At 47.2% G+C, this 26276-nt stretch overlaps 1 protein-coding gene across 10 annotated transcripts in view; it reads left to right on the top strand.

The window, feature by feature from the left end:
* Positions 1 to 974: 974 nt before the first annotated feature.
* Positions 975 to 26276, top strand: part of kirrel3b (kirre like nephrin family adhesion molecule 3b) — a 128076-nt gene continuing 102774 nt past the window's right edge. For 8 of the 10 annotated variants that reach the window (XM_055514317.1, XM_055514315.1, XM_055514320.1 and 5 more), the window contains exons 1-2: positions 975 to 1231; positions 1367 to 1437. In XM_055514317.1, the coding sequence (XP_055370292.1) occupies positions 1395 to 1437 (43 nt within the window). In that variant the 5' untranslated portion in view covers positions 975 to 1231; positions 1367 to 1394. The remainder of the gene's footprint in view (positions 1232 to 1366; positions 1438 to 26276) is intronic. The other 2 variants (XM_055514321.1, XM_055514322.1) reach the window with 1 other exon arrangement.

Below are 26276 nucleotides of genomic sequence, written 5' to 3'. Positions count from 1 at the left end.
TTTGAATGTCAATCATGGCTGAGATGAAAATCAGTTGTTAACTAAATTTTATGGGAATTCATCCTTTATATGTTACTGCATGTGTATATATTTCACAGGGAAAAGAAAAGCTGTAAAAATCTGCATTTGATGATGTTTGTGGGTCACTGAAAAAAATAAAAGTCTAAACTTTCAAAGAAAACTCAATATTTTGTTCTGTTTCCCTGTGTGTGATACCTGGCAGCCTTTGCTGATCTACAGCAGAGTGCTTTTACAGCATCGTACTCTCAGTTCTCTGTTTTATGTGAATCTATTGCCCTGGAACATAATAAGACAAGATATAAATGTGCTGTTTAAATATTGAACAGGCATAACCTGGGAAACCTGTTAGTAAGCATGTGGTGCATTTGGGCTTTTCATGACGTCTTGCATCATGGTTCCTTGAGTGAATGACTGTGAGTCTAATTCACCCCAGATAAAAAAAAATGCTTTACTAATGAATACTACGGCTTTGGTCATGAATGCTAATGGCGGCTTTATCCATATTCAAGGCGGCTCGCGGATTGTACAATTCAGCGTTGTCTTTGGTGTCTAAAAAAAAAAAAAAAGCAGGGACCCTAAATGGGAGGAGGGGTGAGCCTGCTCTTTGCGTGTGAATGTCTGTGTTATTTGTAGCAGTTGAGGGCAGGTTGCTCCCATTCTCATTCTAATTAGAATCGCACCCTCGCTCCGCTTCTCCCATGGCAGCTCTCGTTCCCAGAGTGAGGACCCCGGGCTCCCGGCGTCGCGCTCGGCCACCGCCACAGCCACCCAGACAGGCAGGCTCAGCGGCGGGGAGAGGGGGAGGGAGGGGAGGGAGGGGAGGAGTCTGGCTGTGCAGCTCTATCCCCTCTCTGTGCCCGCTGTGTGAGTGGAGGAGCGAGCGAGAGAGAGAGAGAGAGAGAGACAGAGCATGGGAGAGGAAGGAGGGGTGGGGAGGGGAGGGGGCGAGCGAGGGCTGGAGAGACTGGAGAATTGATGGGCACTGAGAAACTGTGCGAGCGAGAGGAAGAGTGAGCGTGCGTGCGTGCGCTCAGAGTCGGCGGCGGGCGAGACGCGCAAAGTCCACGAGCTCATCGTCAACACAACAGCTGAGCACCGGCAACTCCGAAGAGTGACACACGGGGGAGAGAGAGAGAGAGAGAGAGAGAGCGAGCAAAAGGAAGAATCAGCAGAAGAGGAGAAGGACCGAAGACACACTACCAGGCTTCTGGTAAAAGGAGACGCCGCTGAGCGCGCGCAGCATCCGTCCCCTCAGCAGCAGCAGCACAGAGGCGCTCTGTCTCGTCTCGTGCCCGTGTTTGTGCCTGCCAACTTCTGTTTCACCTTCGCCCACTGTTTCCCGTAGGTTGTGCCCTCTGCGCTCCTCTCCAGACATGCTCCCTTGGGTCCTTATGCTCCTGTGGATCTCCGGACACGGTAAGTTTCCCACCTTAAGTTCTCTCCATCACATCTGGCGCTCGTGACGACTGGGAACTGTGCGTTGTGTTGATGCTTGAGCTCCCGCTGCCCATTTGTGTTGCTTTCTTTTAAATGCCTTTTTAAAACGGCTCTCTCACGTGCACTGTTGCGTGTGTGATGCGAAGCAGAGAGAGCGAGAGAGAGGGGGAATTAAAGGACGGCGTCGGCGTGCGGCCGTCCTGTGGCTGAACGAGCGGCGCGCGCTTGTAGTTGGAGTCCGCGGCAGTGTTTTTGGGGGCTTTTGTGCCTTTCGGAAGCAGAGTTGAGGAGTTCCAGCGCGAAGCTTGATATTCCCGTCACACGCGGGGACGTGCACAAACAAAAGCCCTCTAACCCCACTCCGGTGCAGTCAAGCATTCAGCCCGAGTCACATTGTTGTGAACTGACAGCCCCTCCGCGCTGAGTCCAGCTACGGGGGGTCTGGTCCAAAGAGAGGAGGGGGAAAAGTTAGCGGCGGCGGGCGCGGGTGCAGCCAGGGGCCGTTCTCACGGCCGGCGTCTCCGCGTGTTATTTTGATTTGCAGACACTGTGCTTGTGGGCAGAATGGGGACGGATGAGCTGCTTCCCCGGTTTGCCACCAGGTGGTCGTCTGAGGAAGACGTTCAGAGCGAGCAAAGTACGGCACAACTCAGCGGTGGCGTGGGCTCAGCCGGACGGGGGGGGGGGGACGGGGACGCGTCCGGTCCCCGTAACGGGCCGGAACCGGAGCCGGAGCCGGACCCCCATCAGGCCGTGTGCGTGGAGTTAGCAACACGGCACAGACCGGACTAAACCCGGTCCTGACGAACGTGAGCTCTCCGATAGTTTATGTGTTGAAACCCTCAGATCTGGTAAAAACGCTGCCGACACAAAGGAAACTTGGTTCCAGATCTTTCTTTTTTATACAAACAGCCCTGGGTTCAGCGCATTCACGGCTTAGGAAGAAAAACACCACATTTACTGTGATTATGCGTTTGTGCTGACTCGGCGTTTACTTAAAAGCCGAGGAGAAAATAATCAGGAGAGACAAATTAGAAAGTGAGTGGAGTTAAAGAGTTGGGAAGCGTTTCTCAGCTGTAACTTGGCTTTTCCTCCACTCTGTGGGAGCAGTGGTCATGTGAGTTGACCCACGAGAGTGGGCCCAGTGGAAGCACTGGGAGGTTTCTGTCCAGACCTCTGCTAATGGGCCACTGTGGCCCATACGTGTTCATGGCACCTGCTTTGCTGTCTTTTCTTCTTCTGGGTTCTCTGGTTGCGTCTTGGAATGAATGCAGAGCAGCTTTTTATTTGCACTTTTATCTACTCTATAACTGACTTCCACCGGTTTCCTCACAGCTTTTATCATGTCTCACTCACATCCCATGCTAAAACTGGCGTTTTCCTGAGGCCGCGCCATTCATTAACACGCTGCATGCTTTGTTTGGGTCCGGCGCTCGACGCCTTCGTCGCCACATCTCCGTTCGCACGCCGCCACAGGCTCGGCCCCAGTACTGGGAGCAGCACAGCACCATATTTCAGATGGGACCAGCTGGATAGAAGTGAGTGCTCCAGCTGGAATGAGACGGGAGCGCTGTGTATTTCAGCAGTTTGTTATTACCATAATATAAAATACTGCTTCCTCTGCCAGGTAAACAGGGGATAACAACCTTCCTTCTCGGCGCTTGCCTCTGGGGGGGAGAGTGCTTCCCTGTAGCTTACTGTTGTTGTACAAATTACGGCTCGTTTTATGTGCCGAGTCGGTGTCAGCAGAAAGGCGCGGAAAAAACAATCTCATTTTTATGAACAGGGGGACAGTGGGGACCTGCGGCCGCGTCCGTCACATGCGTAGCTGTCCTGCGAGAGGCCGCGGAACTAAAGGGGGAGATGGAAATGAGAGGCGGCCCGTATGCAGATGCGCCGGGCACTTTGAGCTCCGCACTCTGGGAAATAAAGGGTTCGAAGCGAGACTCGGTGCAGACGCCTGTGTGTGCGGCTGTGTGTACGTGTACATGTGGGGCAGCCGTCCTTCTGCTGTGTGTGTGTGTGTGTCTGTCTCCAGGTACTCGTTCACCTCAGGCCAAACCTCTCCAGGACCTCGTTCGTCTCCTTTTCTTCTCTCACACAACCAGTGACCAGAGGCTCCCGCAGCATTGGTCACTCATTGGTCGCTCGCTCCTCTTGATTTTACTCCAAACCCACCTTTTTATTTCGCCCCGTGACGAACTGTCTGTCTGTCTTTTCTGCTTTGCTCTCTCTCCCTCTTCTGTGAATGAGAACTCCAGCCCGTGTCGGGGAAAGGGGTGAAATATGCAAGGGCATGATGTCCCTGTGGGGGAAGGGGGGGGGGGGGGGGTTCGTTTAAGAGTCGGACTAGACGTGCCAGACTCTGACGGAAATGTGCTACAGAGAAAAATCACGCGCTGTCAACGTTAAGCGTGTGTCACTTTCTGTGTCTCTCTTTGCTTCTTGCGCCTTTTCCCCGCGTCTCTTTTTCTGAATGATACTTTGTGAAATTAATACACAGCCTGTGTGTGTGTGTGTGTGTGTGTGTGTGTGTGTGTGTGTGTGTGTGTGTGTGTGTGTGTGTGTGTGTGGCTGCTGGCTTTTGCTCTGCTTGGGGAAATGAAATCTGCTTTTCAGACTCCAGCTTCGCCCACTAGGGGCAGTGCTGCTGCACAGGAGCAGAATCCCAATCTTCTTAAAAATCTCCTGCCTCCTCCCTTCATTATCTCCCCCCCCCCCTCGCATCTCTGGCGTCAGAACTCCTGATTTCACGACTCTGCCAGACTAAGCTGCTCCTTGGTCCTGGAAAGCACGTCTTAATGCCCCCCGCCACCACCACAGCCCCCACATTTCATTTACTGCTGTCTATTAACTGCTGTCAGACGACTCTTAACTCGCTTTTCATGGGCAGCGGGCCTTGATACATAAGTCTAAACTACAGTATAATTAAATGTCTTTTCAGTGTCATGTTTGGATGTGTGGATTTTTCACAGACGGAGGAATGATTCTCGCTTTTCCAAAGGAGAATAAAAGAAAGAAAGAGATGCAGCCCATTACAAGACACAACACCATTCAAACAGAAATACCAATTTTCACCCTCATTATTATAAATTCCTATTTGTAAGCAAGACACACTGCTGTCTAATGTGTGGATTACAAGCATAATAAGTCAGAGCCAATTAATTGATTTATCCCTCTTCTATCTGAGCACTAAAACCCGATGTACATTTTTCTTGCATCTTGTCAGAAGCAGTGATTTTCCACTAGTCATATTTTCAGCATGAGTTGCATCACTAATAACCACAGAATCGCAGAGAGCCCGGATCCGTGAGAGACAGAATGAAACACATGCACAGGCAGGAGCTACGAGAGCGAGACCTTGTCCTGTTCACGTGACTTCACCACTCATCATACGCGGCCGTCGAGCGTGAGTGATGCTAACATCACGCCGGGCAAACACATTGACGGACGATGTTGTCGGTTCACGGCGGCGACACGCAGTTTGTTTTCTTGTTTGTGCTGCACGTCCCATCAAGGCTATCCAGCTTAAGTCACCTCAGCCGCTGACCCCTGCTCATTTCTATGCCGCGCTAGATTAGGACCACTGTAATCCCTCTGAGCCGGGTGTCCTGTTGGATATTTATGGTAATAAGTAAACATATGAATAAATAATCTGGGAGACTGATGGCGGACAGCTGGAATTTGTAAATCCCAATATTTGCCATTGGTTGTGGCATTAGAGGGAGAGGAAGTTTCCAAGAAAAATATGTTTGGCAAAGATACGTGGATGATGCCGCGTTGCTGCTGCATTAGAATTAAAAAAAAAAAAAAGAGAACCTAAAGATCAGTAAATAGATATGGGGATACAGTCATTTTAAATTATATGCACGTTTTGATAAAACTGCCTTGCAAATATATTTTAGTTATAATCCTGACACAAAAATGCCAGATGTAAGTAAGTACAGTATATCCACTGACTCCAGCGCGGATGAAAGCCTCATTTTGAATCTGTCAGGATTCAGGTCAGCGAGAGAAGGGAGTGTGATTAGTTTGGAGTCTTCTTGGAAAACCAGGCAATGATCTGCTTCCTCTCATGCAGTCAGTCAGCCAGTCAACAACATCAAGCTGTTTACTGTTGGGATTCATTATCCTTCGAGAAGACCCTCTTTCCAGCCCCAACAGTTTTCTTTAGCACCAACCAATCACCCCCCCCCCCCTCTCTCTCTCTCTCTGAGACTGCTGGATCTCGTTCCTCGGGGATGAATTTATCCAGATTGGAGCACTCAGCAAAAGGGCATTATCCCGGATTACATGTCTGTTGGGCGGCAGTGTTAAGTAATTCAACCAGATGCTGTTGTGATCACTGGGTCACCTGTGAAGGCGGCGGCGGCAGCAGCTGCGCGTCTTCGCTCGGCTCGTCGCCGCCGTCGCACCTTCATCCGCGTGAGACTCGGGTGGCGGCGCGTCGAACAACTGAAGCCGGTCAGTGTTTAAGTGGAGCCGCGTGCTGAGCAGTACGTGGCTGAGTGCGCAGGAAAGCCCCCTCTAAACCCAGTTAAGGTTTTATTTGGTGGAAGATTATGGTGTGGATTAAGGCTTTCTGCAGTTAAATGCACAGGAATCAACAGACTATGTTTTTCCTGCTAAATGTAAGGATGGGAGCTCCACGGTGCTGTGCTCCGCCGTGGGGGAGCTGGAGTACTGGATCATTTCGTGTTCGTTCTCCTCTGAGAGGGGAGGTGTGGTTATAGTAGTCATATATACTTAGCCATCTTGAGAGAGCGAGCGAAGTGGCTGGGTTGAAGGAAAAAGATGGCTTTCTGCGCTCAGCGCTGTCTTTTTTTAGCGAGACGAGTCTCAAGTGTCTAAGATTCTGATGGATAGATCTATTTGACCTGCTCCTGGGATCTGTGATTGCTCGTAGATCACTAGGGGTCTGTGAGGTGGGTTCAACAATGTGACCATGAGTGACTTTTGCTGAAAATGGTCAAACTAAGAAAAGAGAAAAGCGTATTTGTCTTACGTTGAGTCATAACCTTTGTATTTCCCTTTTTTACACTAATGGGGGTTGTTCCTGGTCCAAGTTTTGGATTTTAAAAATTCTTAGCTGAGAGAATAGACAATAAAATCTAACATTCAGATCCCAAGAGTGTCCATTAATATGTGCAGAGTTTTGCTGTTGTTAGATACATGGTTTTAGGAACATAGTGTTCTTTGTCTAAAGTGGTTGTGTGATGACAACAAAAGCAAGAGTGATGTGGGTGAAAGTGTGGTTTGTTTTTGTTGTGCACCAGGTTGAAAATTGCAACTTTATTATAAAAATGATGTAGATGAAAGTTTGTTTTTTTGAGAAAAAAAAAACGAACTATTCAGTGAGTGAAACGTCATCCTTCAGTTAAAACCTTCCTTTCCTCTGTATAGCTCCAGAAAGCTTGATGCCCAATAATACAGTACAGTACAGTAACAAAGCAGCTGGTGGTGTAGAAGCCTCGCCTTCATGCCCTATGTCCATCAGGCTTAATTGCAAATGTGCAAATCTACAGCTCACTGCTTGAGAAATCCGCTGTTCATGCTGCACAGCACTGTGTCTGAGTCTGTGACACGTTTCTGAGTCCACAATGCTCAAAACATCCACGAGTAAACCAGCCACGCGACGCTATGACACGGCTGCGGAGGCTAAGTTAGGAAACAGCCTAAAGGATGCATGTGGTGCTTCAGCACAGGTGGCACTTGAAGAACTGTGTTGCTGATCTCATAATGACTTCTTAGTGTTTGAAAAGACGTTTCCGCGACAGCTCGCTGTTAAGCCAGGATGAACTCACCTCCATCCTCCTGAAATCTCCCAAACTCGCTCCGCTTCTCCAAGTGTTAACACAATGCACACCTCACATGCAGTGCGTGTGTGTGTGTGTGTGTGTGTGTGTGTGTGTGTGTGTGTGTGTGTGTGTGTGTGTGTGTGTGTGTGTGTGTGTGTGTGTGTGTCAGCACTGGAGCATGTGCGATGCCTGTGCATTCGCCGCCTTGCCACGCCAATTATGGCTGCAAGCCTTGAATGGCAATATAAATGCAAATCAGCCTTTTAACTTGTACAACCAGAATCTGGGGAGGGAGATGCTTCTCACCTGTGGATGAATGTGGATGCATCTGCCTTTACAACTAATGCACACGTTGCGAGGGGGGAAAAAAAACAAAACAAAAACAAAGGTAATGGATCATATTTATATGTATTTCTATTTGTAAGCAGACCTCGAGGCTGTTGTATCTGTCTGGACTCCAGTGGAATGTCCTCTCTTGGGAAAAGGCGCAGAACGCGTGGAACAATCTCAGATTCTGATGTGCCTCTAGCATGAGATTTATGCGCTCCGGTTTTACTAGATGCATCAAGCCTGTGTTCAGCGGCGCTAAATGGAAGGACTTGGTCGCTGTTATTCAATGAACTAATAGAAAAACAGCTCTCTCCATGAGAGCAGACACCGGTGGCGAGAGGCACGGCTTCTCTGAAAGGCTATTTGATCTGGCACTGATGCCAAAATATGTATTATTCAACAAAATACATCAGGCACAATAGCGGCACCAACTTGCTCTTGATCCAAGCCAAAACTCTTGAAATGTGCCAAGGGGGGGTGTGCAGCTTTAAGAATAAAGAATCCTCTCCCATACACCGTGAGGAGAGCCTGTTTGTCACTTTCGTTTTTTTTTTACCAGATGCCAAATGAGGCTGTGAGCCGCCTGCCTGTCTGTAGGACAATTAAGCAATTGTGAAGAAAGGGCCATTCACTTGAGGGGATCACAGCGTTCGTACATGAGCCAGAAACTGTCCTGCGCGACACCCCAGCCCCCACAATCAACTCTTTCACCGCCGCTAATGCTGGCAATGGACCAACTGCTTCCTGTGTGTGTTTTTGTTGAGGAAGCCATATATGCGTTTGACACCATTCGGTTTGCATGTCGATAGAAAATCCCTCCATCGGTCTCCAGTCGAATTCAGCTTCGGGCCCGTGACTCTGTCACTGTAGCTGTTTACAAGGCAAAGCGTCATCTGGCAGAAGCATCGCACAGACAGACACGCACACACAGCCCGTGCCCTCACTGGGATTACCAAACAACAAGTCGGCTGGAGCGCTGTAACGGATGAGAGACGGCGGCGCACACGAGCCCCAAGAGCTGGAATCTATTGATAGCATCGATAACATGCTATAAATAAAGAGTCACATCGATCCTCCAACATTAATATGTCCTAATATAAGAAAATAGCTGTATTGACTGCAAGCCAGCACTTGTGATGTTTCTTTAATATGGTACTGCTGGGATTCACTCTGCCCACTTTAATACGTAGCCTATTTTTATATGCAATAACAATAATGTGGTGTCAAAACCAGGATCAAGCTGAAGCCAATCCCTAAGCTACTCCGCTACGCCGGGTCCGGGCGGCGCTGCACCAGCCGGCGCCTTGGCACGTCTCACGCCCAGCGTTCTTCCTTTATTAGCTGCTCCCCCCAAGTGGATGTCACAAACCTGACAGTGTAAACAAAGTGAATTAAAGTATAATTAATTTTTAGTGGCCACTCCAATATTCACTGGGCAGATTTGGAGGTTGAAGTGCTCTTGTCACACTCTCTGATTTTATTTTATTTTATCAAGTGCAATTTAATATTGTGGAGGTTGGCCTGGGCACTGGGAAAATGCTAATGCACACAGGAAAGTTTAAATGATTTGCTGTCCTTTCAAATCCGCTGGCAGGGGCTTCGATCTGGTTGGCATCCCGGGGGAATTCACAGTGGTCATTGCTCAATCCCGGGGGAACATTAGCGCAAATCACAAAGGAGCACAGAAGTCATTTCAGTTTCCCACTTTCTCTTGGCTACTGCTCGCTGCTAAATAGCAGAGAACTCGCTCCTTATACTGGGCCACCCTCCCCCCGCCCCGCTGCCCATTCTATGCTTTTAAACCTGATTTAATCAAATTAAAATAGCACACTGCAAACCCTTTTGAGACAACCTCAAGACAAACAGCTGAAGAGGAACCAAAGGGTCTTGGGTGAACCAAGGGCACGGCCATCCATTACTTCCTGTACAACGAAGAGCACAGGGACACAGAAAATGCCTGTGGTGCACAATGATGAACAGACTCCACATCAGAGATTGGATTAGAGTGGCAAGAGAGAGAGCCCTAAAAGCCATACACAGTTTATTGAAGCCTTATCTAAAGTGATAATGTTACTAGAGGAAGGCCCATGTAATGATGGATGAGTGGACAGTGCCCTGCAAAGAAGGAACATGAGGCGAGATGGGTTTGGTAGATAGACAGGTCCACTATGGTCAAGTAATCTTTTTTTTTAGGAGTAGGAAGCAGGACCAGTGAGTAGTTAGGATAAAATAGACCTCCAATTGCTGGAACCCAGGTTACCCTGCGGTGTCATCATCACAGGTGTATCTACCCCAGAGAGGCTCGGAGATCAGGTCCACTGCAATTTAGGCCCCATTTCATCACTGATACCCATGAGGCATTTTGAAGAAAATGGTGGCAGTGTTATTGCTGAGATTTGTATTTTCTCTCAGAGCTCTGATCTCTGAAGTAGTTAGGTGTATGATGTATGAAATCTATGTGTTATCGTTCTTTTTTTGCCGGTGCTCGTGTGTGCGGGGAGGGGGGTGTAGCAGTCGCTACTGACGCACGCAGAGGCAGAAATAAAATGAAAACAGTGAGTACATACGCAGGGGCTTCGCTGGCGGAAGGCGAAGGAGCGTTTAGGTAAAAGTCTTGCTCTATTTTCTTTTCCCATTTCCCTTTTTTTTTGTACGACTGGAGGATTTTCTCACTGCTGAAAGGCAATGTTATCTAACAGCAGACAGATGATGGCAATGGCAACACAATGGCTTCCAAGATAAACAAACAAAAAAAAAATCTCGCACTTGGGAAACAAAGTGAAAGAACAACAAAGGGAGAAGGAGAAAGAAGGAAAAGAACCCTCAAAAGGAAGAGCTGTCTTGTCACAAATTAAAACATATCTGCGTCTTGCAGTCCTAATCCTCAATGCCAGTGCATTTGTTGTCTGGGAAGAGTATTTGTGTGTACGTGTAAACAAGCACAAATGTGATTATTCCTCTCTAGCGTTGTATGCTAATTTTATTACACACTGTTTGCCTATCTTCTCCTAAACAGCTTTAGTCCAAACTACATATTAATGTTTTTTTTTCCAAATGACACGATGCTGTGTGCTTTCAGCAGAGTAGTAGGAAACGTAGCAGATTTATAATGTTATTATCAAGAATACCCTTGTGTAGCTTATAGCTCACGGTGCGTCGTGACTGGGTTTGGAAGCGCCAACGCCGCTGTCCCGGCGCCGCGTGTGTCACTGACGGAGCAGGACATTAAAAATGCAGCAGGGCTTCTGAGGAATACGGTGGCAGCGCTCAGTGGGACGCGTCGAGGTGTCACCGGTCCCCCGTCACCCCCGGTGCCCGGCCTCTAAACTTTGCACAGCTTATGGACTTTAATTATTGACGAGGCTTCCGTTAAAATATGCAATCAGCTCGGACCCAGCTGTACGAGCAGACTCCTTTGAAACGCGCAGGAAATATCTCATGTCTCCTGCAGCCTGAAGAGTCTCCTCCAGATGTGTGTGCTCCACGTTGAGTGGAAACTTAATGGCTTGGCGTCTGTCAGTCTTCATCTGCAGCCTCTCTGTAACTGCCTAATGCTTTGATATTTTGCTTCTATATTTGCCTGGAGTTGCATAGAATGGGTTTAATGGATTGTTTAACTATACACACTGACACATTGGACCAGATTTATTCATTTAAAACTCCAAAATCCTGGCACACTAATTTGAAATCTAGTGAAATTCACATTTGTTAAACACACAATCTGTGATGTGTCTGCTCTTGTCATTAGGTGAAGGGTAGTCCTTAAAAGAGAGCCTTCTGTGGGTCTGGGGACTGATACTTGTGTTGTTTACTCTAAAGCAGACATCCCTCCCTCATCTCTGATCCTTTTGATCATCACCTCCATATTGGATATAAAATGGAGAATGAACAACTCCGCAATACAAGTGACTTTCAGAGTTCTGTGACTCTTTGAAGGCTGCCAAACAAGTGTCTTTCATCTAAAAAAAAAAAAAAACCAAAAGAGAACAGGACAAAATGAGAGAGAGAAGCAGCGTGCAGGGGTAGCGAATGAAAAAAAGAGAAGATTGTGGGGTCTCTTTGTGATCACGTTTCCTCTAAGGCCTCCTGTGAGGGAAACACACTTCATACAGCGCAAATAGCTGCACGAGCATGTTTCAAACATCCAGGGTGAGAACAAAAAATGTTTGACTCCTTTTAGCCCGCTAAGCATCCATGCTAATTCCCTCCATCTTAAATGAGATTACAAACCAAATCAGCCCAACAGGTACTGTAGAACAAATCTTGGGAACGTACTGATAGAGACATTCGCGATGTGATTGATTATACAAACGGCTCTTGTCCAGTGACTGACTATTAGTATGGAGAGAGCAAACCCGGGGAGAATTCAAAGGCATAACAATGAACAAATGAGTGAGTTGTGTAGTGTAGCGGACTACAATGAAAAAGGGATGAAGAGGCTCGTGCTTCCAGAATCTGTTATCCTTGAATTAATGATGGAACAGGAGCAGCGCCGTTCCCCTACTGAGACGTGAACCAGATTTCAACCCGGAGCTCCCTGGAGGTGAGGGCCAGCATCTCTCTGACAGGACATCTGGTCCCTGAACATGGCCACCAGGGGGTCAGTGTCACCACCTTAATTGTAATGTCTGCCTCTTCCTCCATGTACGAAACTAGGGCAGCTCTCCATAAAAAGGGGGGGGGGGGGGGAGGAGAGTGTTTGCCGGGCCGCGTCGGCGTGCCACATCATTTAAGCTGACAGCTCTAATAAATTACAGCAACAGATCGCTGTGAACAAACAAAAGCTTAATGGAAATAAAGCGAGAATTATCGGACGAGAGAAGACGGAGGAGAAGAATGAAATTAGTGCAAAGAGGGTACATGAAAGGACGTCAGGCTTGCATAACACTGGCGTTAAATGAGCAAATTGCCACTTTGTGAGATAGGAAATGTTTCGTTCTCATCATTGCTTCTGTTGAAAATGGAGAATAATGAGAGAATCCCTGAGCAGACCTAACATATGTCCCTTATCTGAGTTCTCAAAATCTCCCTCCACCACTGCTTTTCTTCTCCCTTTCTCCTTGTTTTGCCTTCCAGAATAGATTATTCTGCTCTGTAGAACGCTTGCTCCATCAGTTCAGCTAGGCCAGAGAAAGCCTGTAAGGTATGTCATTAAAATTCGTAGGCATGTGGAAGAGAACGATAAGAGATGGGGAGAGGTGAAATCGCATGTCAGGGGAAACATTTGTCAGGTGCCATCAGTCTGAAAGCTGTCCATCGACAGAGCTTTGAGAGAAAGGCATGTCAGGGGGGGTCCAAATGTAGGAATTCAAATAGAAGACAGCAGGAAACACACGATAAAAGGCCCCAAGATGTGCAACAACCTCATAACACAGTAAGCAATGGCATTAATTTATTTTTCAGAATTAAAGTCTGAGTCACAGCTGAGTCATACTTGGTAATTTGGCACCAATGGGAGTAAAGGTCGATTACAGAGGTTGTATTCTACCCGGAGCCAAGTTTATTTTCCAGGAAAATCTTCAGGTGTAATGAATAAATTATAAGTGATTAAACAACGACCAAAAAAACTTAGGAGGCATATCCAGGCTTTTAAAATATACTTCCTTTGCCGTGTCTAATCAGGTCCCAGCAGATGAGAGACCGAGGTGAGGGAGCAACATTTGGCCTTTCCAGAAAAAAAGTAAAAATCAGTTCTTGTTCTCAGATTAAGTGGAGTGGTTGAAGATACCACAGGGGTGCTGTTGTGTTGCTGAATTAAACAGTGAAGCATCTGAGCCCTGCGGGGAGGTCCTTAACCACGGGCTGAAGTTTTCTCCAGCCTACTTTGTTAGCCAGAACGTATTGGACACAATCCAAGGTTAGTGGGCGCCACGGACGTACTGTAGAATCCCATTGCTTTTATAATGAGCTCTGAAAAAGAACTCAAGAGGTCAGACGCCACAAGACTCAGATGAAAACTAATTGAGAATGTCACTCAATAACAATAAAGCAATAAGGCAAACTGCTACCTCTTTATGCGTGGACGCTGCGCGAGCCGGCACTTAAAGTGGAGCAGCGAGGGTATCCGGGGGGGGGGGTGCGAGACATAATACGTGCGCCTGGGGGATGTTGTGCGTCCTGCTTTTTAACCACAGCCAGCGCGTGTTCTGGCCGTCGCGTGTCTCCCAGCATGCACCTGTCTGCGTCCGCGCACGCGCCCGGCCGTCCGTCGGGGAGAGGGCTGCATCTCGAAAGGTGCCAGAATGCGTTTGTCACAGGGAGTGTAAACCTGAGGAGAAAGGGGACTGCGGAGAGAGAGAGAGACTTTCCCCGGGCACCACGAGTCTGTCAGGCTGATTAAGTCACACGGCTGGAGTGAGAGCTGGGGAAACCAAAGCGGAGCATGCTGGGAGAGCGTGGTATGACAGCAGAGAAAGAAAGAAAGAAATAAACAGCAACATGGAAGGATTAACATGACTGCATGTCACATGTGCACTCACTTATACCTGACCTCAGAGAGTCCTGCTGGGACAGGGCGCACTAGCCTGTCCCGTCCCCCCACCCTGCAGCCCCTTCACCCTGGGGCGACACAAAGCAGGTCAGGGGCATGTGGAAGCTCACAAAATCCAACATGACAGGACAACTCCAACATATGCCTGTGTGACGGCCAAGCAAATAGATGATTGATGGCAGGGTACTCTCGGGGAACAGAGGAGCCATAGTATGAGGATCAGTGAATTGTCTCCCTCGACAAGCTTCCGCTTTCCGAGTCTCCTCAGACGTGCATGAAAAGGAGGCCACAGGGTGCAGGTTTTAGCTTCGCCGCGCGCGGATCCGGACCGATTTGTTGAAAAAAGGAACACAAGTGCGCTGCGACTCAAAGACACGACTTCGGCGTCCGCCGGGGCTCCGTGTGGCAGGAAGGTCGAGGCCCCGGAAGCCTCTAGACGGGACGGCAGACTGCTGCGCCACGTGGCAGCATCATCCACCAGACTAAAGGATGAAGTCCCGCTCCGCGTGCGGGGCCCAATGGCTGCTCCGAGGTGCCCTACTTCCACATCTCCCGCTATCTGTCTCTGCGCACGCCGCTGAGTTGTTGGTGTATAGCAGAAGGGCAGCATCATTAACAACACTGAAGGCTACCCACATAGAGAACTTTTGGCATGAAGTGCAAATGAGACAAGAGACAGATAGAGACTTGCTTCCAGTAATGGCCTCAGTAAAGCCAGGTACACAAGTTGATAGTGCTCAGTGGCTGGAAATGTAAAAGAGGCCGCATCGCAACTTTGTCCTCCCACGAATCGCCACCTCCGTGCTGGAATTAACAGCGCTGCTTCTGTCCTCCGCCGGCTACAAACCCCCAGCGCAGCGCCGCGGCACAGGCTACGGCACCTCCAGCTTTAAATGCTAATTGTTCAGCATTGGTAGTGAGAAAAGGTCTCCCTGAATTAGAAGTCGTTTAGCAGGAGACCGGGTTCGGCGCAGCCCCCTGACACCTGGGGACTCATTTCCCTCCCATCGCGCGTAGATCTCCGAAATTGCAGTGTCGAGCGAAGACCCGCTCCCCGCACATTGTGATGCAAATTCGAACCTGCGCTTAGCTTGGTGGGTAATTACCGAGGCAGAACAAAGCAGCGCCTTTAATAGGTTCAAAGTATTCCATCAAACTGGAAACAAGACAACGAGCTTTGCGGGGAAATATGGCTTTTGTGTGTTTTTCCAGGACCCCCAAAGTCGATGTGGACTAAACAGCACTTTGGTCTCTTCACGGATTTTAATTTGTCAGACATGAGCTTCACTCAACAAGGCATGAAAACAAGTGGATGTGTTGGTTTTGAGAAGCAGGAAATACTGTACCCCCCCCCCCCCCCCACACACACACACACACACACCCGCCCCGTACTGGAGCAAACAATGGGGGCAGCGCGAGCTCTTGATCAAGGGCGCACCTATGTTGATGACAATGAGAAATCTGCAGGCTGTCCCAAGAGTGTTGGAACCCTGCCTTCAAAGTAAACTTGTTTTTCCTTCTCAAAAACATCCTTCCTGCAGTTTCCTTCGCCGTGTAGACAAAAGCCTTTATTTGCCGTGATCAGTTAGCGACACCAACAAAGCCTCGCAGCACAGATGTGATGCTGCTCATTATCAGTGTTGATGGCATGTTGGTCCAAAACAAAGCTTCTTGTTGTCCCGGCAGTAACATTACACCGTCATTACTGTATCTAACTCTTAATGCGAGGCTGTCATTTTAAATATTCCCATGTACGTCTGTGTGTATGAATGTGTTTTCCATCGGCGTGAGAGCTGGGTTTCTCTGGCAGCTCCGCGTTTCCTGGGGCGATCCGCTGCCACTTCTCCGTGTCCTCGGTCAGAGCGAGACAGGCACAAAGAGCAATCCTCCATGGCTTGGCCCGACCCCAGTTCTGTGACTGGGCGAAGGTCTGGGCCAGTGCCACCAGCTGGGTCCCTCTGCCACTTGTGATACGCACTCGGACAACATCATATGAGCGCGGACAGCGCGCGGGGGGGTCACGGCGACAGCAGCCGGAGGACGGCGGCGCCGGTGCCGCCGAGGTCTGATCTATTTAGATATGTGGCTCCGGGCTTAATTAGAAATCCGCTTGATCCAACCGGCGATAACCGGATCACTCCGTTTAGCCAGATACTTGTACTGAGTATCCGTGTACTTGTCTGACAAATGAGCGTTGTATTTTAAACATATGGAGGTTTAATTAGCAGACGCTCCGATGTGCCAGCCTTAAAGAAAGCATTCATTAAGACGCTCATTAAGCACTAAGGGCTTGTTAATTAGCACCTTAAATACATGGATATAGGTGTTTGGTGGACATGCAGTTCTTCTTATAGGAGATAAATGTCAACGAGCTAACAAAATGGACAAACAGGTAGCATGAAACACCAAGCGACGATCAAACGCGAGGCCTCTCCAATAAACAGTGAGTCACATTCAACAGTCGCCGGCGCTGCAGATGATTGTGGCTCGACACCTCCGCGCGTCATGTAAAAACGTGGTTTGGAGTCCGCCTGACAGGTGCCGCACTGTATGTTTACATGTGCAGTCTCACTGTCAGCTGGTCAATAAAACAATAAAACACAACAGTGTAATGAAAAGAATCTGCCCACTGAGCCAGACGCGGAGCCATTGAGCCAGCTCAGACTCTTTAATCCAGACACCCCCTTTTCTTTCCCTTGTTCTTGCAGAGTGCTCTGAACCTGCTGCGAAATTGAATTTTCCTCCACTGTGTGTATGGGAACCAACCAAGCACTGCATTGTCAGAGCACTCAATTAGCTCCCAAGGCGGAAGCCAAAATGTTTTCCGACGGCAAATGTATTCTTCGCGGGGCGAGCTCTTATTAGCATAATGCTTCTGTTCCTATAGCGCCTGCCCAGGGTTGGAAATAAATCCCACGACAACAGCCCCAGGCTTTGATACTGGCATCCCCGTGCGCCGCCCGCGCCGCGCTCGGGTCCTCGGTGGCTTCCGATGAAGAGAAACGCTCACCTCCGCTTGAAATGTCTTATGAGCATTAGTTGATGCCACCTCAGGCGTTGAGCGTGAGGCAGGTTTAGGAAGGACGCTGAAGTCGAGCGGGCACATCTCAGTCCTCCTGCACCTCGGAGAAACACATGTTTGTGCCATTGGCTGGCTGGAAACGCTGAGCCCACACTTTGTAGCCTGTCCTGTAATAAGCACAGCGAGCGAGAGAGATCCAAGCGTTTATGTGTCTTAGCTTAATGTGTCGTAGGCTCACGGAGAGGGAACCTTGTTGCTTGCCGAATATGCTGACGCGGATGTGGCTTTTTCGGGAGTTAACTCCTCTGACACTGTGGACTGTGGACACTGCTTGTTTTTGGTTTTTTCACAGAATGGCTGAAAGGAGCCAAAAAGTAAAAAAAAAAAAAGAAGCGGACACGGTCTCAGTGACGCCTCAGCAGCTCTGCAGTGGTCAGGGGCTCGTAATCTCCCCTGGTGCGTTCTAGTGCCTGCTCACAATCATTATTAAGGTGCCACGGACTCCAAATTTAGAGTTCTGTGTTTGTCACCTGCCCTGGGTCTTGTATATCACACACACACACACACACACACACACACACACACACACACACACACACACACACACACACACACACACACACACACACACACACACACACAGCATGGAAATCAAACTGGATGTGGGCTGAGCTTGTTAGTGGTCTGTGTTAGTGGGAGACTCGCTCACACCCCACACTGGTGTAAATTTTGCCAACAGTCTTTTTCACAGAGGGTCCTGTCACAAAGACGTCAAACGCGAGGCGAAGTGTCACTCTGCCAAATCAGCTTAGCCTAGGACTGAAGCTGAGGTCAGGTGACGTGCGGAGGTGTTCTGTCTGACTACTTTCACTCTTTTTTAATTAAACCTTATCTTTCGCAGATTATTTTTAGCCAATGTTTTTGTCAAGAGAGTTACTCCAACAGACTCTAATAATGAACACGCCAGTGGTTATAAAGCGAAGCATCGGTTTTATTTTTCACGCCGTGTGATTGCTGATGAAATTATTTGATGGGCTCGCCAGAAAAAGTGCAACGTAAAATAAAGCTGCTAATGAATTAAATTGATTTACAGACATGGTCCTGTAGCTATTCAGTCTGAAGCCGAAGTAATTACAGAGGTAAGAAATTATGAAAGTCCTGCAAATGGAACCTGCAGCTTTTTCCCCTCAGTGAAGATCAGAGCAGACGCACTCCGCATTATGATTGAGACGTTAGCCACTAAGAACAAAGCAGGGAAACATATTACTGTTGTCTGTGGCGCGTCGCTGAAGGCTACAGCATTAACACTTAAACAGACATTGGTGTATACATGATTGAATGTGTGCAGGGACGTCTTTCACAGCGTCTGCGTTAACCTTCCGGAGGCGTTTAATGGAGCACTCCGATTAGCGCGCCCTCTATAAGACAGAGACCGGCCGGGATTAACCTTGTTTTAAATGCGCCGTGTGAAAAAGATTGGTTGACCTCTCGCTGACATGGGCTTTGGACAAACCATCGCGCCTGATAGAAACTGGCTGTTAATGGACTCCGCAGTGCCAAGAAACACCCTGACGACATATGCTCATGTTTGAGATTAATATTATTTGCCTCCCACTTTCACAACGTCAAATGAATTTCCTCCTTTGGCGAGTGGTTTTGGCCCCTGTCCTTTGGCAGACCTTCTCCGGGGCCGTTTTTCTCCCCTTAGAACGTCTATGATCTAATCTTGTGATTTGCTCTGGTCCCACCTGCCTCATCCAGCAACAACGCCTCCATAGTCAACACTTTCTGTGCCACTTGGTTAAAAGCTTTTCTATTTTGAGAGGTGCAGTATAAATATACCCAGATTTACAGTAGGAGTGAATTTACCTCATTCTGCTCGAATCAAGCTGCTGTGAGGTTAATTGTTTTAGACTGTAAACGATAAATGACGTTTAGAGTAACAATGGCGATCATCGGGTCAGTGGGGAAACGCAGACACTGCAGAAACGGTACCATTAATCCTCCCCATTAACAGACCCTCGCCTCGGATTGGGGCAGTTGGATTCTCTGGCTGACATTCTGAGATGAGCTGCACTTCCTGAGAAAATGAAACAGGATGATGGAGATCAGTGACAATGCCGGCTGGATAATCGTGCCCAAATCACAGCCATCTGCTCCCAATCTCCGCCCCGGTCTACACGCTGTGCCGTCAATCCCTCCCTTCCAAATCCCTAAATCCCAACAATCTGTAGCACTCAGTTTAGGACCTCTGTTAATCCACCTAGCAAGCCCACATGACTGGACAGGAAGGTGCAACACCTCCCTCCACAAACTCGAGGCAGCATTTATGTGTTGTTTTTACATCTTCTTTGCTGATCCAGTGCGGCGTGATAGAGTGAGGTGAGGTGTACAGTACATAAAAAATATGCAAGACAGCTTTGGTCCTAAGTGTCTATTTATTCAACAACAACTGGAAAATGAATTTAAACACCAGCAGATGCCTTGACGGCAAGCTCGATGTGGGTGGAATATATTAGCGTTATGAAAAGATTAGTTTTTAATATTTATGTATTGATTTATTTGGACGGTGTGATTGGAAAAAGTGGAGCCAGAGCAGCGAACGGGACGCGCTGTGCTACTACAACACGGCGCAGGTTTCTCCAAGCTGTTCTTGGGCTCGGGCATCGCTGCGAGCAGCGAGGCTCACAGCCTTGTGGCTAAAGGGCAATTTTGGGGAAGTGAAATAGCAATTGGCTCACTGTTGAGTTTGATAGGATGAGGAATCTTGATAAATGAAATGCACCTTGACTTTCCCTGATGAATCCACTCGGCTGCAGGCCTGAGCTGCGCCTCGCGGCTGGCGATCGGTGTGACCGCCGGAGAGGTCAGCCCCCGGTGTTTTTGTTTCTGCCGAGCATCGATACGGAACATTTCGGAGCGAACAGCACGTGGACCCCTGAGAATGATGTGGAAAATGAAGCGTTTTCACCTTGACACCTACACACTCTGACATCCTACAAAGCATAATTTTGATCTCTGGATGATTCTGTTTGTTTATGCCAACCTTCCTTGTGATGCATTTTTATTGTTTTGCTGCTGTGTGTTTACACTGTAAATTTGTGCCCATGGAGCGAGGCTGACTGCGGCGTAGTGTAGCTTTATCTTTCCTCCTGGGGCGGTGTGAAGGTCCTTCTGGCTGTATACATGCCACGGCATCGGATGGATTTCCTCCACTACTCTCACTATATCTTCCTTCAGCGGATTATTGAAGAACAAGACCAAAGACTTCTTCCCACATCAGCATTTTCATGTGGAGGAATTTAAATGTATAATGACCTGACCATGACAGTAAATAGTTCATTTACAGTAAAAGCCTTCATGTAGATGTTATTTTTTCATTGTCACTGAACGTTAAGTCCTAACTAAACTATGAGTTGAATGAGTCTTTGGGATCTTTGTTTCACATACATCTACAAACCGCCGTGCACTCTTTCAGCTGATGCGCTGCCCTGTCTGACAGGCTTAGCGTCTTCACACGCACAGCTAAGCTCACGCGGTGGCTGGAACCCTACAGGAGACAGATGAGTTCTTGTCCTTGTCTGACAAAACGACCGGCTGTCTCGTACAGGGGTGATTATATTCTTCACACACTCTTTGTCAGACAGTGGAGTCTCAGATAAAACAGAAAGCACCTAGGCTTCAGTTTTCTGAAAAGGCAGCTCAAGAGCATTGGACTTAGGAGTAGACGGCAAACAGTCACATGATTTTAGGGTGTTCGATAGAGACACACAAAAAAGGACCTCAGGGTTGTTTTGTTGCTGACGGAGATTGATGACTTTAGACATTCATTCATCTTTAAATGTTCCAGTATCTGAAAACTGAACTCTAAAACTGAACTTATAAACCAATATACACATAGTTTGGCACCAATTACTGTATTATACAATATATTCGATTTTCCAGTAATCGAGACCTAATTAGTGGTGGGAGATCCTCAATAAAATGTATTTAATTAATTAATAATATGTGTCGTCTAAAAGTGTTTATGCTCAAGAAAAAATCATGCAAATGAATCTTGTTGTATGGACATATGAGAAAACACCAACAATACAAGACCCTGAATGTTAAATGCTGCCAGAAAATAACAATGTCCCCATCATCCCTTCAGCCGCCTGCTTCACAAAACAACTAACAGCAGATGAAAGTTGCTGTGTGTCTTTTGTCAGTTTGTCACAGCATGTTAGATGCTCTATTGATCATCTCCTGCGTTTTGCAAAAAAATGTTTCGGTTAATGTTCAGTTAGTGCAACCGAAAATATCGTCTGTAACATCTGCTCTACATGTAAACAAACAGCAGCTGCCGGCGTTTTTAATTCGGATGTGCGACGCATGAGGAAAAAACAAAAATCGCCACAGTGAGAACTGTTCTTTATGGAAAAGGTTTTAAACTGGCTATTGTACCAGTGACAGGACTGGGCACATTAGTGGGAGCCAGATCTAACAGCCTCAGTGCTCACGTGTGCATTCTGCGGCCATCTCAGCTCATATATTTATAAAATAGTTATGGAACCAAAAAAAAAAAAAAAAAAAACTAACTAGGGAACTTCACTATGTAGACACACTGGGAGCACTTTATTAGTTGCTATGGCAATAAGCGAAGCAGGCATGTTGTTGGGGGAATTCAATGTGGGGTGCGATCTGGATGACTAACATGTGCAATGTTTTGTACAGTAGATGCAAAGAAAGTTCCTTTATGCAAGACTGCCCCCCCTACCCCTCCGATTATCATGAGCGGGATTAGACTTTCACGCTTCCGATGACACTCAGGGGAGGTTGCATTGAAACGCTCTTTGGAAATGATGACAGCAGAGGTGTTCCCGCTTTGACTTTTAGTACATTTTCACCAACCCTGGTAAGAACTGTCAACATTTTAAACGCGTGCTCATGCAAATGAACAGATGAACATTTGCACGGTTCACTGGTGCAGAACAGGAAACAAACACCTGTGTGTCTAGTTAAAGTGTCCACTTGTTAACATCGTATACACACTGATCAGACTTAGTACCTACATGTACATATCACCGCTTTTAGATTTATTCCTTTGAAATAAAATACTTTTTTTATTCGTTTTATAAAAAAAAAGCAAAAAACTGAAATAGTGAAGCCTATTTATACTCAGTGCTGCTTTAAACCCTGCTCATAACAACAGTTAAATAAATATACATTAATGTTCTTTGGGAGAACAAGTATAAATATATATACTGTACAGATACGTATGTACATGCATATACTCTGGATACAGAAAGGACAGTATCTCTCTAATGAACTGACTTTATATGTTTACTGTGCTGAGCAACACATTGTAGTCACAAAGTCCAGGAGAAGGTTTGAAGTAGTGAAACACCAACGACTGCACTTGGATGAAGATTATCTACAGCCACACTAAGAGCCATCAGTTTAAGTGACTTTATCAATAACAGGCATAGAGAATGGGCCAACAGAGTGAAAGGAGGGGCTGGGAGGCTAATGGCACTTGACAGATACTGGTGTGAGATACTGTAGCGTGCTTATCTGAAAAGGAGCCGCTGTCCCAGATCTCTGGGTGTGAGTGGGAACACGAGCTGGTTATGATGGGATGGGAAGGAAAACGGCACGAACCAGTCCCTGATGGTCAGAGCAGTCGTTTCATGCGTCTCGGTTCTTTTTGGAGATAGTCTTGGAGGGAACGGGAAATGTGCCGAAAATATGGGTTTTGCAGTAAATCTTTAACATTAAGTTGCCTCTTGTTCAGTTGAAAGCAATAAAACCACCACTTACTGTAGATACTTCCCAGACCAATAAATGTGTCTTTGTAATACTACGGTGTGAACAGAGCCGAACAGCTTTTAAAATGGACAAAGATTAAGATGGATCCCACAGTTTCACATAATAGTAACAACGACTGCATTTTTGTATGGAGGAGTTTTCTATAATCATATATTAGAGTGGATTGTATCTGAGAAGAGCCTTCGTTTCTAAGCGACTCTGTGCTTTATGCCTTATTAATCGCACTCTATGCATACAGTAAGATGATTGATTCCTTTTCCATCTGAAAGTGGGACCCTCAATGGGCGAGCAGTAAAAATGACAGCGGGCCTGTCAGCCTTTCCAGCGGTTCACAAAGTGCTCCTACAAGAGGGGTGGTTGCACCCTCCTAATGCTAATTACAATTAGTTCCGACTGAATCACACAAGGTCAGCAACTAAATCAGTCTTTGTGTCAGGCTGTTGAATGAGGGGGAACCACTCGGCATCCGCAGGCCTGTCAGTGTCATTTCAAAGCAAGCCGGAATAAGTGTCACGTACAACTGTCATAAACAAAAGTAAACAAATCAAATGGATCATATAGGCTTTCCTCACAACATTACACATAGGGTGGCTGTGCTCTCAGATGACAGATTCAGGGGAAAGAGGTTTGCGATTCTTCTTGCTGTTTTTTCCCCCCACTGATGTGAAGACTTGAATATGCAGCACCGGAGATTGTATTACCTCCCCAGTGGCTGTTTACAAAGCCGAACTGATAAGAGACTGACTTAGTAAATAACGAAGGCGCCCCTGTAAGCTCTGTGTGTGTGTGTGTGTGTGTGTGTGTGTGTGTGTGTGTGTGTGTGTGTGTGTGTGTGTGTGTGTGTGTGTGTGTGTGTGCGTGTGTGCGTGCGTGTGTGTTATATACTCACCCGTCTACTAAACTGTACTCAATTAACTGAGTGATTGTTTGTGATCAGATTGGCCCCTCTGATTAGAAAGTGTGTCCCTCTCCTGAGCGTATCTGGCTGTGTGTGTGTGTGTGTGTGTGTGTGTGTGTGTGTGTGTGTGTGTGTATGTGTGTTCAACAGTTTGGAGGTCGTGAGAGGAGTCCGATCCCACCTGTATAAGACATAGAGCCTGTGAGCAGCTCGTCCTGGGATCCTGGGGTCAGTGTTGCCTACTCAACGCCATCATTAAGGGGAAATATGTTTTGATTCAATAAACTGTTTACTGGGGCATGCTGATCTGACTTGGATATTGCTGATTATAGACTGAAAAAGCTTATAAATCTTACAGCGCTCTATAAGATGAGGTCATTTAAATGCATGGCAGGACGTGCTGGTAAACATTGGTACAGAAAATGATCCAGGCTCTCAACGTGTGCGATGCATAATGCAACTACTGCAAGCACATGGTATTGGTTTCTTTAATTCAAAGACACTAAGACTGACCGTGGGTTTACAGGGCCCTTCATTAAACAGCTTTGCAGAGTGCTTCTCCTTCCTGTGCAGTAATTGGGATCCATTACTGGTCTCTGCTATCAATGCAATGGTTTTCGCTCCACCATACAGTCAGAGCCTTGTATAGCTCAGCACTGCTGCTTCTCTCCCCCCCATCGAGCTGTGCTGTAATACAGCCCCCAAATCAAAGCTCAGCCACCTCTCCTTGCTGCGCAGATTAATCTGAGGCACTCAGCATGAAATTAAGAATTGATTATTGTAAGACGATTCTGCTTGGTTAACTCGATTCAGTAACATTTGCTCATGCAGACTGACATGCCATCCCGTCCCCCAGGCCCTGGCATTAATTCCCTTAAATCTGTGCAGGTGACCTCACTGTTAAAAGATTTACACTGCTGAGGTCTTCTCCCCGCATTCATGCCAATTAGAGCCTCAGCTCGTTGGTGACGGAGTTGTTTTTTTTGTTCCGATTAAAGCAGATATCCACCATACGGTTGCTCATATGTCCTCTCTACAGTTATGGCTCCGCTTCCCAGCATGATCTTTTCATTGTGCGTTACGGTTTGGCTAAAGGTTTCCTCCAGGTACAGATGCTGGAGAGGGATAAACACCCCCAGTAAGTGCACGGATGCACTGCACTGTGGAGCCAAGCAGCAAGGTTTAACTTAACAAGTTGAAATTTCAGAAGCAGGCTATTGTATGTTTAATGACTTGTGCCTCCTCCCTCACTGATGTGGCGCTCAGAGTTTCTCAATTAAGGCAAATGTCTCTGCAGTGATGAATGGCTGTAATCAGTGCAAGTTTTCCCCAAACTACAACTAAACTTTCCCCGGATGAAGTGCATTCAATACCTGTCGCTATAGGAGCCACATTATGACCAACCAACCTAACAACGAGTTGGGACCTCTACTATCACCACAACAGCCCTGACCCATCAATGCACGGACTCCACTGGACCCGTGAAGGAGTGCTGTGGTATCTGGTTCACAGTTGTGACGTGAGGCCTCCATAGATATGCTAAAGTTCTGACCCAGTTGTTCAGTCATCACTATCAAACTTGTCAAACAAATCCTTCAGTGTGCCTGTTTTTCCTGCTTCTACCACAACTTTGAGGGCTAAATGCCAAAAACAGCCCACCCACCGCTACGATGAACAGATAATGAGCGTTATTTACGGTACTTCACCTCTTCGTGGTTGTAGCGTTACGTCTGATCACTGTGTGTTTATTGGGGGAGAAATAATCCTTACACCTTGGTTGTCATCCTACACAACAACGTGTGGTCCAGACATGGGCTAGAAATCTTCAGATAAGACTTTGGACTTTAGGGACACACACAGAGATCCATGTGGGGAGTCTTACTGGTACCCTTCCTCTGCCTCTGTTTCCTTATCCAACGTAGCCCGCTCCTTAAATAGCCGTCTTTGAACTAATCTGAAGAAAATCTGTCCCATAGATGATGATAATCAGGTTCTACTCTTTAATAAGGCAAAACAGATAAACGCTGTCGCAAAGATAAGCGGAAGAGCCGAGACAGGATTTCGCACACTGGGACAGGGCTAAAAGTCATGTTTTCTTCTCTCAATTGAGCTTTTTCATGGGATACTGTATAATCTGTCCTTAAAAAAACGAGCCACTGCCAAGTGTTATATGGGATAGAGGGCTAACTGGTACTGGAGCCTCAAAGAATCCAAAGTTTTGCCACTTGCGGACTAACTTTCCACACCTACAGTACATGCTGACAACCAATATCCGGCACAAACAAAAGAAATGAGGGTTTAGGCTTTCTGCCGACCAGAAGGCATTACTCGAAAGATCTGAAAAGGCTTCAACCCACAATTTTCTTTGGTTTTCTCTGTGTCTCTTTTTAAGGTGAATAGTGGGTGGGGGTTAGATTGTCTCCCAGAACAGTCACAGCTAATCAATAGCACCTACAAGAGGGAATCTCATTG

This window comes from Betta splendens, chromosome 13 (genome assembly GCF_900634795.4).
Source record: "Betta splendens chromosome 13, fBetSpl5.4, whole genome shotgun sequence".
Lineage (NCBI taxonomy): Eukaryota > Metazoa > Chordata > Actinopteri > Anabantiformes > Osphronemidae > Betta > Betta splendens.
The sequence above is the reverse complement of the archived record's forward strand: the minus strand, read 5'-3'. Positions and strand labels throughout refer to the sequence as shown.